Consider the following 15,313-nt stretch of genomic DNA (forward strand, 5'->3'; position numbering starts at 1 on the left):
TTTATTTTTCTTGCGGGTTAGCGGGCCAGCCCGCCCCGCTGCTAGCCCGCGCGGGCCGCGGGCTAATGCGGGTTAACGGGTTGAAAAGGTCAGCCCGCCCCGCGTTTTTTACCAGCGGGTCGGCCCGCCCCACTTTGTCATCCTTACATTTTATCCAATGTAATGAATAGTCAATATTTCTAAAGATTTTTACTAACATTTTTACATATTAATAGAGATATTTATAAAGCTAATATTTGGCATACTCTCATATTCCACATACATAACTCTCATATTTGGCTATGCAATCCTTATATGTTACATATAATCTTTCATGAACAACGTTATTTCTAGTTTTCCACAAAGATATCCTAATATTGAAAATCATTAAAAAAGATAGGAAAAACATGGAGAAGAAGTTATGCATCTCAGTTGGAACAATGATGTTCTGAGACATACCTTCAGTTATAATCCTAAATAGAGATCCACGGTTATCACTTGAGTAAGAGTTGGAGTTGGAGATTAACTGCATCAAGAAATCTATATAATGCAAATAAGAAAAATATTTTAAATCTCCAATTATTACTAGAAGAAAAGAAACTAATAAAAACTAAATAACTACATATGTTTTATTTACACTTGGTGGTGGGACAGGATGTGAAGTTGAACAAGTAGATCTATCAAATAAAAATAATTAATATTATCATAACACTACCAAATCAGAATCAACACATTTTGTATCAAATCAATGAGAGAATCACCCTAAACAAAAATTATCAGCATTTTAATACGGAAATCAAACACAAATTAATCATAATAAATGAGACAACAATAGTCACCTACTAAAAAGAACACTCAAATGTAAAAAATAAAAGCAAAGTGAGAATGAAAACAAGAACAAATTGAAGTTGAACATGAGAGAATGAAAAAATCTTACCTCCGTTTGAGCGAGAGAACAAGACAGTGAAACGCACATAGAAATAGCAATGACAATGACAATCACACACAGCAGTAGCTATATGACCGAGCGAACAAGCAAGATGGAGACGGAGCATGTAGAAGAGAGTGAAATGTGAGGAAGAGGAAAGACACTATGAGAGTGAGGAAGAGGAATGGCACTGAGTGAGGAAGAGGAACGTGAGAGATTGATATTGAGAGTGAATCAGCGAGAATGAAGAAAAAATAAGATTAAAATTGACAAAGGAAAACAAGTGTGAGAGAGTTGAAATTGAGAAAATAATTTTTATGAATTACAGTTATGTATAATATTTAAAAATTTGATTAAGTTAATTTTTTTTTAAATAATTCTAGTTTAAATTTACTAATTATAATATTTATTTATAAAATGTTACTATTTATTTAGTCTATAGTGATATTTATATAAAAATTGTTACTATAGTAATTAAAATCTATGTTTATTTTATTAATAGTGATATTTATGTAAAAAAAATGTTACTATAGTAATTAAAATTGATATATTGTAACATTTTAAATAAATGTAACTATAGATAGAAAATGTTGCAGTGAATGTTGATCTAAATAAGGCTCATATAATCATTTAGTTATTTAGTTATTATTTATTGAAAATGTTTATTCCTGTTAAGAAAATAGATGTCACGTCTTTCATTAGATCTAAGAACGGATAAAAGACATACGAGGATAAGCCCTAGTTCTAATCTTCTCAGTTTTAGAAGAAAAATAAAACTAAGATTAACTTATATATGAGATGATTTTTCGTATTAATATTTTCAATAGCTATTGTTAAATAAGTTAGTTTTAATTTGTGGATAAATTTATTTTTTCTTTAACTTTTTTATCCAAAGGTATCCTAAACTTAAGCATAACTCAAGAAGAAAGAACACTTCAATTACAGACTGAGTGTGTAACTAATCACGGTATGATTCACAATTATTTATATATGGAATCATTGATTTCATCTGTATCTGTCTAATACGACATTAGTTATGTTATAATGTATGATCCAAATCCCTTTTCTACATTACATTGCCCATATAATGTAAAAATTCATCACAAATTTAACTGTTACTCTGACGAAAGACTCATAAATTGGTTGATTGGTTGCATGCTCAGATCTAAATATGCACAGACTGGTTTTGTTTGCCAAATTCTATAACTATGAATTTTCTCACTGACTTCGTATGGTGACGCTGGACAGAATTGGTACTGAAACATGCGCACGAATGATTATTCAGTGATTTAAAAAAAAAATACATGTTTATTTCATAGATATTATTAGCCTCAATATCTATGAATAATTGAATTTGGTGATGAATTTATAATTCCTCACGGGGCAGGGTATGCGTAAAAATTAGCAGATAAAATATAAAGCATGATAATTTTAAAATATTTACAGCCACAAATGAAAAATTGTCCAATGTTCACCTCCACTCCACTCCCCTCTCCTGTCTCCTACCACAACCTCAACAAACCAAAGTAATTCAAATCACAAACACTACTGGATCCAATATCCTAACTTTTTTTCACCCAAAAAATGGGGTATCAGAGAAAAGAATTACAATCAAGAGAAGTTAAAATTAAAAAAATAAAAATAAAAGACTTCTTTATCACTTTTCCTTTCCAAAGTAAAATTGGCATTTCTAAAGTGGTCATCTACCCTCATTTTTTTCATTGTTTAAATGCAATGACCCGTCCCTCATCAAAGTCAGGCTCAGACTCGCAAACCTCTCTCGCGAGTACTGCCTTGATGCTTTTCTCCAATCTGTCCCAGCCTTCATCATTGTGGCAAATTCATCGTAACTTATCCTTCCATCCTGCAATTTCATCACCAAAACATCAATGGGTGGTTCCAAATAAAGCACTTTAATTATAACATTTTTTTATTAAGATCACACTCTAAATAAAGCACCATGTAGGTGAAGTCAATAGGCTCGACCTTTTAATTATAACCAGACAAAAATCAACCAAAAAGAAATTTTATCTACTAAGTGAAAATGGACTGACCTTGTCTGTGTCTACATCATGCATAATTGCATTGGTAACTTCTTCACTGTTTGTTTCAACCTCATCAGATAACGCGTTACGCAGTTCTTCAATCTCAATATACCCACTTTGGTTTTCATCAAAAAATTGGAAGGCTTTACGAAGATGCTCATCATTTCCCATCTTTCTCAGATGAACAGAGATAGCTACAAACTCTCCATAATCTAGGTGTCCATCCTTGTCTACATCACCCTGTAAAAACAGTCCCATATGTTAGGAGTGAACAAGACAACCTTCTGAGGGCATGTATTTTATAATATGATTTAACAGACACTAAACAACGATGTAGCACTTTTAATTACGAAGTTTCTTTCTAGGAGGAAAGGATATGGCACTTGGGAAGAATTAAGAATGCCTGCTTGTGGCTGAATTATTCTAAAGCATACCATGTTAAAGAATCAATAACCTATTGATGTTTGCAATTTAGTTTGGCATATTAAAAAGAAAATACGCAAAAAAAGACCTCGATCTTATAAAAAGTAGGTACTTTTTTAAATATCAGTTCTGGAGAAAAGGTTCCAGATATAGGGCGATATAGTAAAAATTAGTACTCACAGCTTCCATAAGAATTTGGACATCTGAATCAGGAACTTGATGGCCTAATTTATGCAACCCTACTCGTAGTTCATCAATGTTAATTTTGCCTCTGTTATTTGTATCCATAAGCTTGAACCCCTCTTTTAGCCCAGCAGCTTCTTCTACTGTCAAGTGCTCTGCGATCACCTGTTAGCGAAAAATATCACCCATTAAGAGAAAAATGAGTAATCCTGAATTAGAAAGGTCATATAGATTAACGATTCAGGGATGATTGCCAAAGAAGTATTGAAATATTGGTGAGAACATTACCCTTAAAGCCCTTTTCTTAAGCTTGTTCATTACAGAAAATTGCTTGAGCCTTGCTCTAACAGTTTCGCCTAAAGAAACATTAGGAGCTTTCTTTGCATTTTGTAACCACGGATGATCTGCACTTAGTGAACAAGAAATGTTATAATCCTCGTATTACAATTTTGTAAAATTTAAAGGGAAAAAAATAATCCATTATGCTGAGCAGAAAATTTTATGAACAGTGTACACTTTTCTTCATCTCTCAAGAATTTATATAAATTGCATGTTACCTATCACTTCCTGTGCAGTTAGCCGCCGCCTTGGATCAGGATCTAGCATCTTCCTCACAAGGTCTTTCGCATTATCAGAAACTTTAGGCCATGGGTCCCTTTTGAAATCAACAATAGATCGTATGATTGCTTGTGCAACTCCTTGCTCAGTTTCTTCATTTTACAAAAAGAGGAAGAGAGACAAAATTTAGAAAGTCAAACTAATCAGATACAGAAGGCAACAAATTATAACGAAAAGAAATAGCACCGAAGTGAAGGGGGAAATGAATGAACAATTAAGTTTCTTAAATCCTCTCTCTTCTAATGTCAAACATAAAAATAAAATACAGAGAAGATTATAAAACGTAAAAAAGACACTATATACAAATGAACCATCCTTATTCACACCAGAACAGAGAAAGTTGCCCATGAATTCCTGGGAATAATACCCCTTCCATCAATGCAATTAGCCATCTATGCATCTCATTCATACTTGCATGAAAAATCATGCAAATGAATCAATAATAATGTTTAACATCCACTTATTTTTCTTCCACCAATTTCTCTTTATTATAAAAGTATGAAGATAGCATAGTACACGATAAGCATTGGTTGCATGAACTTCTTAGTAACTTAAAAGTGGAAAATTTAATAACTCAGTCTCTGAAAAACCGAGACAAAGCTAACCTGCCCAAAATGGTGGAACACCACAAAGTAAGATGTATAGAATTACTCCAGCACTCCAGATATCTACTTCTGGCCCATAATTCCGCTTCAATACCTCAGGAGCCATGTAATATGGACTTCCAACTATCTCATTAAATCTTTCCCCTGGCAAAAAATGGCAAATTTTCAGCGCACGATAGATCAATAAAAGCAACATTGCAGCAATACAAAGAAAATAAGTCAATATTATTAAGCAATTCATGCACAAACTAAAAGCATTACCTGGTTTAAAGAACACTGACAACCCAAAATCTATAGTCTTCAGAGCTGCAGTTTCCTTCTTATTTGCAAATAAAAAGTTTTCCGGCTTAAGATCCCGATGCATCACACCATGCTTGTGGCACATCTGAAACATAACATCAAACAAACCTCCACATAAGCACAAAAAGAAGAGTAAAGGCTCCCCACAGCACACAAACTGAAAAACAACAATGCACAACGAAACAAATTACTTCAACTGCCAGGTTCCCGATTCCTAGCTCATAACACAACCATTTATTGGCAAAAAAAGCAACCACCCAACCTTCACAAAATAGCTCACTAACCCAAACACGACAAAGCACTCCCCATTTATGAAATTCCATCTTAAATTTTTGGTAAAAAAACTCTAGTATCTTCTGAGAGATAATCTTGCTCCATTTCTTTTCCAACACCACGCATATCTTCCAGAACAATTACAAGAAACAAAGTTCGTGTTCTAAGTAGTAAATCCAGAACTCGAATTCAAAACCCCAACTTAACCAGGAAAATTCCAACTTGTTTTCTATCATAACCATATCAATTTCCACGTAAATCGAACACTCCCTCGGTTGTAGCTTAGCAAGTACCAAACTCAATCTCGAGACACCCGCTAAACCCAAAGCCATTCCAACTTTTTTTTACCACGGCCAGATTTCAATTCTCCGTTTCACACGACAAAACACAAACCCAAACCTACCAACAAAAAGTCAAAATTGAGAGTAAAAAAAACAGATCAAGGCAGCAGATCGAACCTGAACGACTTCGACGATAGTTTTGGTGACGGCAGCGGCGGCGCGTTCGGTGTAGTGGCCACGCGCGACGATGCGATCAAAGAGTTCTCCGCCTTCGCAAAGCTCCATAACGAGATGAACGGCATTGTCGTCCTCGTAGGTGTCCTTTAAGGTGACGATGTTGGGATGCTGCGGCAAGTGGCGCATGATCTCAACCTCTCTCCTGACATCCTCGATGTCGATGGCGGTCCTCAGCTTCTTCTTGGAAATGGACTTGCAGGCAAGTTCCTCGCCGCTCTCCTTGTCCGTGCAGAGGTACGTGACGCCGAACTCGCCCCGGCCCAGCTCGCGGCCCAGCTCGTAACGGGCCTCGATCTCATGGCCTGTGGGAGACTTCAAAACGGTGAGCTTGGAGCCGTTGGCGTTGGCAGTGTTGTTAAACCCGTAATCGATAGCGAAGGGGTTCTCCTTTTTCCCCTTTTTTCCCTTCTTGTTCTCCGTTTCCTGCGTGGACGGCTTCGCGCAGCAGATACCCATCTTCGGGGGCCACGAGGTTCCTCAGATCTGAAGACCAAACCTTCTTCCCAAACAAGAAATCAAATGGAGGCTTAGGAAAAGGAGAATTAACAAAAAAGATTAAAAAACGTGGTTGAGTGAAATGGAATTAGGTTGAGAGAGAGAGAGAAGGTAGGAGGGTGATTTATGAAAAGGGTTTTGCGAATTTGATGAATGAAGAAATGAAGAAGGCGATGATGGTGATGAATTTAGCGCGTGTTTGGCAGCATCATAGGAGGAAAGGGGATGGAACTTAACTTGGAGAGGGTCAAACTTCTTTCGCAGAGACTTCGTCTCCCTTTTCATTTTCTTTATTATTCTTTTTTTTATTTTTTTATTTTATTTTATTTTATTTTCTATGTCTCTCTCTCCCTCTACATGGGGGAAGGTGACTCCAGTTTACATTTTTATTTTTATTTTTTTGTTATTGGAGGAGTGAGTCATAATTATGAGTGAGAGTTGCCTTGACTGTCCTCTTCAATCTGGTGAAATAACGAGAGTGCCACTGGGTGCACAAGTGTAAAGCTTCATCCAATCAGTCACTCTTACCTAAAAAGTTTAAATTTATTTATTTTCTTCGAACAAAATAAAACACGCTTAACCTGTTATATCCTGCCACCTGTGCCGGTCATTCAATTCTGGCGGAGCATAAACATGACTCCTTTCAATGCTGCCGCCATATCCACTCACTTCTCTATGTCAATTTCTTTAATATATTTATATAATTTATTTAGGTTTATCAAAATTACTTTGCTTTTTTTAAAACATTTTAAAGTCAGACTTCTGAATAGATTCTTATTCAGTCCGTTTTTACTTAAATCATCCAACTCTCATAAAACTTTAAGTATAATTAGAAAGTCAAATAATTGTCAAATAATAAAATATAAGAGACGTTTTAAATAAGAATAATTTTAAAAATAGAAATAATATATATATATATAACACTTGAGAATACCTCTTTTCATAAATAATTATCATCTTTATATTGAGATTAAAAATAATGTATTACCCATATCAAAATTGAATTAAATTTAAAATTATGTATAGAGAGACCGCGTGAGAGGATGTATATATGCACACTATTATTGTATATTTGTTTGTGTTAATTTATGTCGACAAACATTTTATAGATAAGTTTGTTTTTATTATTTTCACATTGTTCTAATATAAATAAACTTTTTACACGTATAATTTTAAATATTTTACTTCCATTAATAACTAATGTAAAAAATTCATTTGTACATAAGCTCTAAATTATAATCAATATGAATGTCTCATATTTTACATTATTTGTATTAAGAGTTAATATAAAACATGATATAACTTACATTAACACTTGTTAATCTAGAATGTAAATGTAGGGTTTTTTAACAATATGATGTTTTTGAAGCTTTCTACCAAATGAAGAATAGTAGCAAGAAACATGGTATCCATATCTATAAAAATGTTCCTAAATTTTAAAAAAAAAATGAAAATTGTTCAAATCTCAAACCTCAAACACAATAAATGATTCAAAACCTCAAACACTATAAATGAGAATTTAAAAATTTGAGAATTACAAATCAAGATGCATAAACATTTAGATATATTGAAAACAAAAATTAGTGTGTGAAAGATTAAAAGTGAATTGCCACTAAAATATGTACCCTGAGAATAAATAGTTAATGATTAAGAAATCAACATTCTGATGAACGAATCTGAAAGAGTAACAGAACAATCAGAGAGAAAAAGAAAGGTAATATGCAGAAAAGGAAAGAGAAATATTATTTCTATATCAATTGGCACATACAGACACAGGTAAAGAAAAAGGCATTCACTATGTAACAGGCATAGTATGCTTTTCGTTAACAACCCCCCTTAAACTTAGGTGGGAAGGTTTATCAAACACCCTAAGTTTACATTTTAAAGAAAAAAATATGAGCCAGAGATAGGCTTGGTTAAGACGTATGCAACCTGAAATTGAGACGGTAAGTGAATGAGAAGCAGACTCTTGGCAAGAATATGGTCCCTAAAAAAGTGTAAGTCCAATTCAAAATGTTTAGAGCAAGAGTGCATGATGAGATTTGAGCAAGTTGAACAACACTCAGATTATCATAATACAGTCTTGGCATAGGAAGAGTGATCTGAAGCTCATGCAATAGAAATTGGATCCAAAGCATGTTAGCAAGGTGATAAGTGTCAAATTTCAGTAATATTTCATATTAAAATATATATTTGTTAATATTAATTGCTAAAATAAGTATAAAATAACCCCTAATTTATGAATTTATATCTTTTTACATATTTTGTTATTTTTATTTGAATAAGAACGATTTATTCCCAAATTTTGTGTTAATTTCTGGATTTTATGGGAGAATGGAGATGATTGGGCAAAAGGAAAATAATATAAGCTAAGAAGGGAAAGTTGGAAGGCCCCGGTACGCACAAGATCACAAAATCCCAACTGAGCATCTCGCTTAAGCGAGTCCTTTCTCGCTTGAGCGATAATGCTTCAGCAGCATTGCTCAATTTCGACGTTTTACTCGCTCAAGCGAGCTCAATCTCGCTTAGGCGAGAATATACTTAAGCCCAAACAATTTAGGTTAAATAGGGGCCTTGAGGCACAATCCTAGTGTGCAAGATTGAGGGGGAAACACCATTAAGTGAATTGTAACCCAATTGGAAGAATATAAGGTGTGAGAAACATTAGAGAAGCGGTCATCAAGGAAAAACGTCTTGGATATTCTTTTCTTGCTCTCCTTGCTTGTAATAGTCATCATGTGTGGCTAATTCTACCCTTTTTGATTTGGAGTAATCTATTCAAACTCTTGTGTATTGAGGTGATATCTAAACACAAAATTTTGTTCTTGATTGATGATTGGTATTATTGTTTCGTTTGTAATACTTGGTTTACCATGATCTAAAATCTTAGATTTGACTGGAAAAGTACTTCTAAGGTTCTCACATAAACGATAATGCTTAACATAATTGAATGTTAGGAATAGATTTCAAATGTTAATTGTTATCAACGTCTAGTCTTAAGGATAAGTTGTTTTTATAAATATGGGAGTAATCGATATTTAGGGAGCATCTTAATAATTTTATATGCGAGAAATCAATATAAATGATTTTTATATGGGCATCAACATCAATCAAGGACACAATATTGTCATGCTAATCAATACAAAAGATTGAGAAAGATGAAACTCAATCCCTATTTTTCCAATTGAAGCAACAAACTTTTTGACTTGTTTTCTTATTAATCATTATCGTCATAACAAATTCCAAAAAACTTTTATTATTTTGTTTTATATTTAGTAAATATTTTACTTGATTATTCAATTGTTCCTTGTGGGTTTGATATTCGTCCTTAGGGACACATTATTACTTCTGACAATGCGGTGCACTTGCCATAAAAAGTCATCACAAGGGCATTCGTAACACTCCTATATTTTGTTTTTGTGTTGCTACGAGAAACGAATTTTTGCTTCTTTGAAACCCACGAAACTGGATTATGACCAATGAAGAAGTAGTAACCAATTGTAGATTTGCGATCATCCAAGTCGGTTGCCTAGTCTGAATCACTGAAGTCAGTGATGGAGAATGTGGGAGAGGAACAAAGATGGAAACTATGAGAGGAGGTACCAGCTAGGTAACACAAAATATGTTTAACGGCTTTTTAGTGACTCAACTGAGGTTGGTGCATGTATTGACAAACCCGATTGACAACAAAGGATATTTTTGGACGAGTGATAGTAACATATTGTAGGGCACCAACAATAGAACGAAAAAAGGTTAGATCCTTAGCGGATGTGGAACCATCAGCAATAAGGCGAAGAGAGGAAATCATGGGTGTAGGTTGTGGCATAGCATAATGAATATATTTAAATTGTTGATAGTTGTCATTTTGTTGTCAAATTAATATGATTCTAGCGTAGACTTGTCTAACACTAGAGAGATGATAGTATAATTGTGGTCAGATGACCCCAAGTCGTCTCCCAACGAATCCAATAGTGAAATTAGTATATTGGTGTTTAGAATCTATCTGCAAGCAATAAAAATTAGCAATAACAATAAAGATAAAAGAGGGTTGAGATAGTTGTGCTGAAAATAGAAAAGAGATTAAAACAGAAAATAAAAAGCGATTAATCCCCAAGTTCTTCCACCATTGATTTCTTCACAGGTTGTCTAAAGATTATTCCTTTTTCAATCCTCCAACAGAGCTAAACCAAATTAAACATGCACCAATCTAATTCAACTGAAACTCACCGGCAAAGCATGCGTCTACTGGTTTAATCAATACCCATTTTGTTCTATGTGTATACACCATGAGAATGTTTATCTGCTCTCTCTTGAATCATGCGCCCAAGAAATTAATTAGAACAATGCGAACCTAAGAAATCAAAATTTAAGACAAGGAAAACTCTCAATCATGCATTCAAGTACAACCTCTCACAAAAACCAATTTTCTAAGAGATTAGAATATTAAGCAACTGCTATAGAGAATTAAAAATCAAAACTTTTATTGAACAAAACCTCAAAACTCAATGAGAAATTACAAAGGAATCAACCAAAAAGGTTTAGCCTTCCATGCGAAGGCAAAACAAAAGAATTACAAAGAAGAAAAGAAACTAAGAAAACCCTCTGAAGCTTTCTCATTTCTCCTTGATGCTTATGTCCTTTTATAGGCTTTTTTGTTCTAAGGATCTTGGGAAAATATTGTAATTTAGATTTTGTTAACAATTTCTAACTTTCCAGAATTCTTGTATTTTGCAAAAGATTTGTTTCCAATTTTGTTTTTGAAATATTGTAGATTTTATTTTCTCTTTCTTCCCCTAAAAAATTGTTTTCTGTTTTGATTCAAGAAGAAACTTTGACTTTTGCATATTTTTTTTCTCATTCACAAAGGTAGATACTTTCTTTAGACTATTTACTCTAAAAACACAAAATTAACAAAAATAATAGTTAAGGCCAAATAAACCCAATTATATGAATATTAATTAAAAAAATGAATTTATTTATTATTATAGTCCAATAATCTATAGTTAAAGTTATTGAGTGTGAATAAATATATGCTCATCAACTGTGAAAGATGAACGGAAGCAACCAAGATTCTTCAGAGCAAAGTGAGAGTTAAGTTGGTGGATAAAATCGTGCACCAAGATAGAGGAACTACCAGTAACCAAGATATCATCAACATAAATAAGAATAAACAAAATTTAAGAACAAGTAAATTGTGTAAACAAAGAGGTATCACTCTTGGAAGAAAGAAAACCCATTTGGAGAAGAGTGGTTGAGTGTTTGGAACCATGATCGTGGAGCCTGTTTGAGACCATAGATAGCTTTCTGTAAACAACAAAACTGAGATGAATTAGTGGAGAAAAACCCTGGAGGTTGTTGCATATACACAGGAAAATCCAACTCGCCATGAAGAAAAACATTATTGATATCTATCTGATGAATAGACCAGCGGGAAGACAGAGAAATCGTAAGAACAATGCAAATGGTAGCTTGTTTGATAACAGGGCTGAAGGTGTTAGAAAAATCATGCCCTTCATGTTTATGGAAGCCTTTGGCAACAAGACGAGCTTTGTATTGTTGAAGAGAACCATCTGCGTTGAACTTCCGTTAGGAGACCCACTTGCACCCAACAAGATTTGCATGAGAAGGTAGCGAAGTGAGTGTCCAAGGGTTGTTTTGTAGGAGAGCATCATAATCAGATTGCATGGCACGAAGCCAATGAGGGTTAGCCATAACTTGTTTATAAGTAGATGGTTCAAAAAGATCATAAAAAACAAAAGTACTAAAAAGTTTAGGTTTGAAAATACCAGTTTTGGCACGAGTGAGCATGGGATAGGCGTTAGTAATTGGCACATGTGGAAGAGAGACAGTGGTAGTGGGAGATGAAACCAAAGGAAAAGATGACACTGAGACGCATTATTGATAACATAAGGAAAAGGCATTCACTACGTAACAGGCGTAGTATGCTTTCCATTAACAGAATCAAAGGTGGAGTGATAACGCCAACAACAATAAACACGAGTGAAAGAGAAAGAGAAGAGTGACATCATTGTATGTGAGGTGAGAGGGCACTCGTGAAAATGTAGAAGGTGAGAATGCGAGGAAAGCAGTGGATGATGATGTTGCATGTGCGGAGAAGAAGAAGCAAAAGAAAAAAATAAAAGATTATAAATGACTTCATAAATAAGTTAAAAGAGATAGTTTTTGTTCTCGAACTGGTTTGGGGACCGGGAGAACTATTGTCTTCAGGTGTCACTCGGTCGGTCGTGTCTCACGTTCCTCCTTCTACCTTCTTTAACGAACGTCTCCTCAGACTGGTGGGGTACCTACAGATGACACTCCGACGCTTAAGTCAGTGGGGTATCGTATTCGGCAGGTTAGAATACTGTAGATAATGACGTACCTTCTTCCTTGGAATGTGTGATATTTATATTACCTTGATGGGCCCTTGATGTTGGGCCGGATTAGGGGGTTGTTTAGCGATTAGGGTTGGATTAGGTCGTTTCCTAATCATGGGTTAACCTTTGCTAATCGAGTCAACCTTTAACCTGAGCATCTTATGTCGGTCGGCCACATATGCCACGTGGTCGACCTCGTACCTTAAGGTGGGGTCTAGCTGCGTAAGTTGACCGGGTCAATAGACCGGTCGGTCATCCCAGTACAGTTGCCTCACAGGCTCGAGAGGTGGTACAGCCGAAGAGTCTGAAGTATAGGCCTCGGGCGGCTCACGTAATGATGGGTGAAGTGATGTTTTGGGGGCGTCTGAGCAATTGACGTGACGCGCATTTATGAGGAGTTTTTTTGGGCGCCAAGTGATATGGACCGTTGGATGGAGCGAATCTAACGGTTGTGGTTTTGTGACGCTTGGAATTCCGAGATCTCTCCGGGCTATAAATAAGGGCTGGGAACAGTTGCGTTTTACGCGTTATCTTTGTTTGAGCTCCGACACCTCGAATCAACCAACCGATCTCAGTCTGCCTTCCTCGTTCGTCCCAAGGTTAGTCATGTCTGCTTCTTCGCGTCCGGATTCTCCCTCTAAATCTCCTCCTGCTTGCTCGTCATCATTTTCTTCCTCTTCTTCTTCCTCTGGCCGAGCCTCCCCTATCGGAGATGTGGAGGGTCTTCCTTCTCCGGGCTTGGTGAGGGAAGACGCTGGCAATGCGTCGGACCATTCAGCCCCTTTGGAGCGGCCGCGACCCTATGTGGGGCCGGCTTGGGTTGATCCCCGAGTGTGTGAGGTGTCGTCCTCCTTTTATACCGATACCTCCATCGCCGAGTTTTTGGACGAGGTTCCTGTTTTGAAGGCTTCGGCCGAGGAATCCTTGTTGGTGTTTGGTCCTTGTTCTTTGGAGGATCGTGTGTACAAGGAGCGGTCATCCACCGAGCCTCCCTTTTTCTTTATGTACAGTTGTCTTTTTGCGGACCTACATGTGTCCCTTCCCTTTGATGCCTTCACGGCCGGGGTCCTGAAGGAGATCAATGTGGCTCTGACCCAGCTTCACCCCAACTCGTGGGCGTCCATGCAAGCGTTTCGCATCGTTTGCCAGAAGTTTGGGTTGCGCCCTCTCCCTTCTTGTTTTCTCCATTTCTATTCGTCATATCCGGCTAAGCTTGCTAATTGGCAATCGCTGGTCAGCCGGGCGGGTAGCGTGCTATTCAAGCCCTTCACGGCCTCTTATAAGAACTTTAAAGAGAAGTTCTTTAAAGTGGACGTGGAGCCGGCTGGGACACGTTACTTTTTTGACGAGGTCGGTCAGCCTCGTTTCCCGTTGTTTTGGTCGAGGAGTCCAATAAAGATAACGGATTGGCCGAGGCCGGCATATCCGAGCAAGCATGATCGTCTTATTTTTTCTTTGTTCGATATCCTTCCCAGGAAGCTCCCCACTCGGCCGCTCATGTCGCTGTACAATGCGACCGACCGTGAGGAGGCTTTTGAGGGTATGCTGTTTAACACTTGTCTTATCTTATTTATTGCTTTTTGTTTTGACCGACCTTTTCTTGTTTTGCTTGCAGAAATTGCAAAGAAGGAGATACCCCAAACAGTCGGCATGCTGCATCTTTCAAGAACAAGTTAAATGAGAAAAGGGGGGTTGTTGGCGCCAAGCCCCGGGTGGAAGAGGGCTCCCGGGCGAGGCCTTCCAAGAAGCGCGGCCGCGAGGGCGGCAATATTGCCCACACCGTGCGGGCGGTGGGATAGATGCCCACTCCACCTCCAGCTCGGTCGGTTAGACCCACTTCTCCGCCCACCGATGAGTTTAACTACCCTATTTCGACGGGGGTGGCGGTGCCCTTGGCTTCCTCGAGCGATTCAACGCTTGCGTTGGTGGGGGGTGATCGGTCCTTCTCACGGGCCGTCAGCTTCAAGTTGCCTCCCAGCATCGAAGGGGAGATAAGGTCGGTCCCGACGACAATCTTCTTGACGGCGGTATCGAGATGATATGTCGAGGGTTAGTCTTGGCCCGCCGGGGGGCCGACGCTCGGAGGAGCCGAGTCGAGGACATGTCGCGCCTCGAGCACGAGCTTCAGGAGGCCGGGCAAAACCTGAAGTAGGCCATGGAGGCCAACAATACTTACGAAAAGCAGTTGTGTGCGCAAGCGGCCGAACTGGAGTTGCGCCAGAACAAGTTGGCCGAGCTGGAGAAGTCCGATGCCGACAAAGTCGCGGAGGTTGTTCTTCTTCGCAAGGCATTGGAGGCGGCCGACCGTCGGGCTACCCTAATGGAGGAGGAAGCCGTGGCCGAGCACAAGGGGAAGAAGGCGGCCGAGGCTGAAGTTTTGAAGACCATGGAGGACACCATGGTTCTTAGTGGGCAGAGTTTTGACCTTGCCGTCCGCCAACCCGAAGTGCTCTACGGCGGCCCACCCCCTTCTGGTCGATTTGACCAAGATATGGAGGTTGTCGATGGCCGTTTGGTTCCTGCGGCGGTCGGCCATCCTGTTGATGAAGCTGAAGCCGATCCCTCCAAT

At 37.6% G+C, this 15,313-nt stretch overlaps 1 protein-coding gene across 1 annotated transcript; it reads right to left on the reverse strand.

The window, feature by feature from the left end:
* Nucleotides 1-2,298: 2,298 nt before the first annotated feature.
* Nucleotides 2,299-6,766, reverse strand: LOC137814070 (calcium-dependent protein kinase 8). Its single transcript, XM_068616614.2, has 8 exons — nucleotides 5,813-6,766; nucleotides 5,043-5,166; nucleotides 4,782-4,925; nucleotides 4,116-4,268; nucleotides 3,847-3,962; nucleotides 3,556-3,723; nucleotides 2,962-3,192; nucleotides 2,299-2,771 (listed from the first exon to the last, which is right to left on the reverse strand). Exons 1-8 carry the CDS (start codon nucleotides 6,326-6,328, stop codon nucleotides 2,607-2,609), a joined length of 1,617 nt encoding a protein of 538 aa, XP_068472715.2. The 5' UTR covers nucleotides 6,329-6,766; the 3' UTR covers nucleotides 2,299-2,606.
* Nucleotides 6,767-15,313: the final 8,547 nt, after the last annotated feature.

This window comes from Phaseolus vulgaris, chromosome 1 (genome assembly GCF_051622355.1).
Source record: "Phaseolus vulgaris cultivar YP4 chromosome 1, ASM5162235v1, whole genome shotgun sequence".
Classification (NCBI taxonomy): domain Eukaryota; kingdom Viridiplantae; phylum Streptophyta; class Magnoliopsida; order Fabales; family Fabaceae; genus Phaseolus; species Phaseolus vulgaris.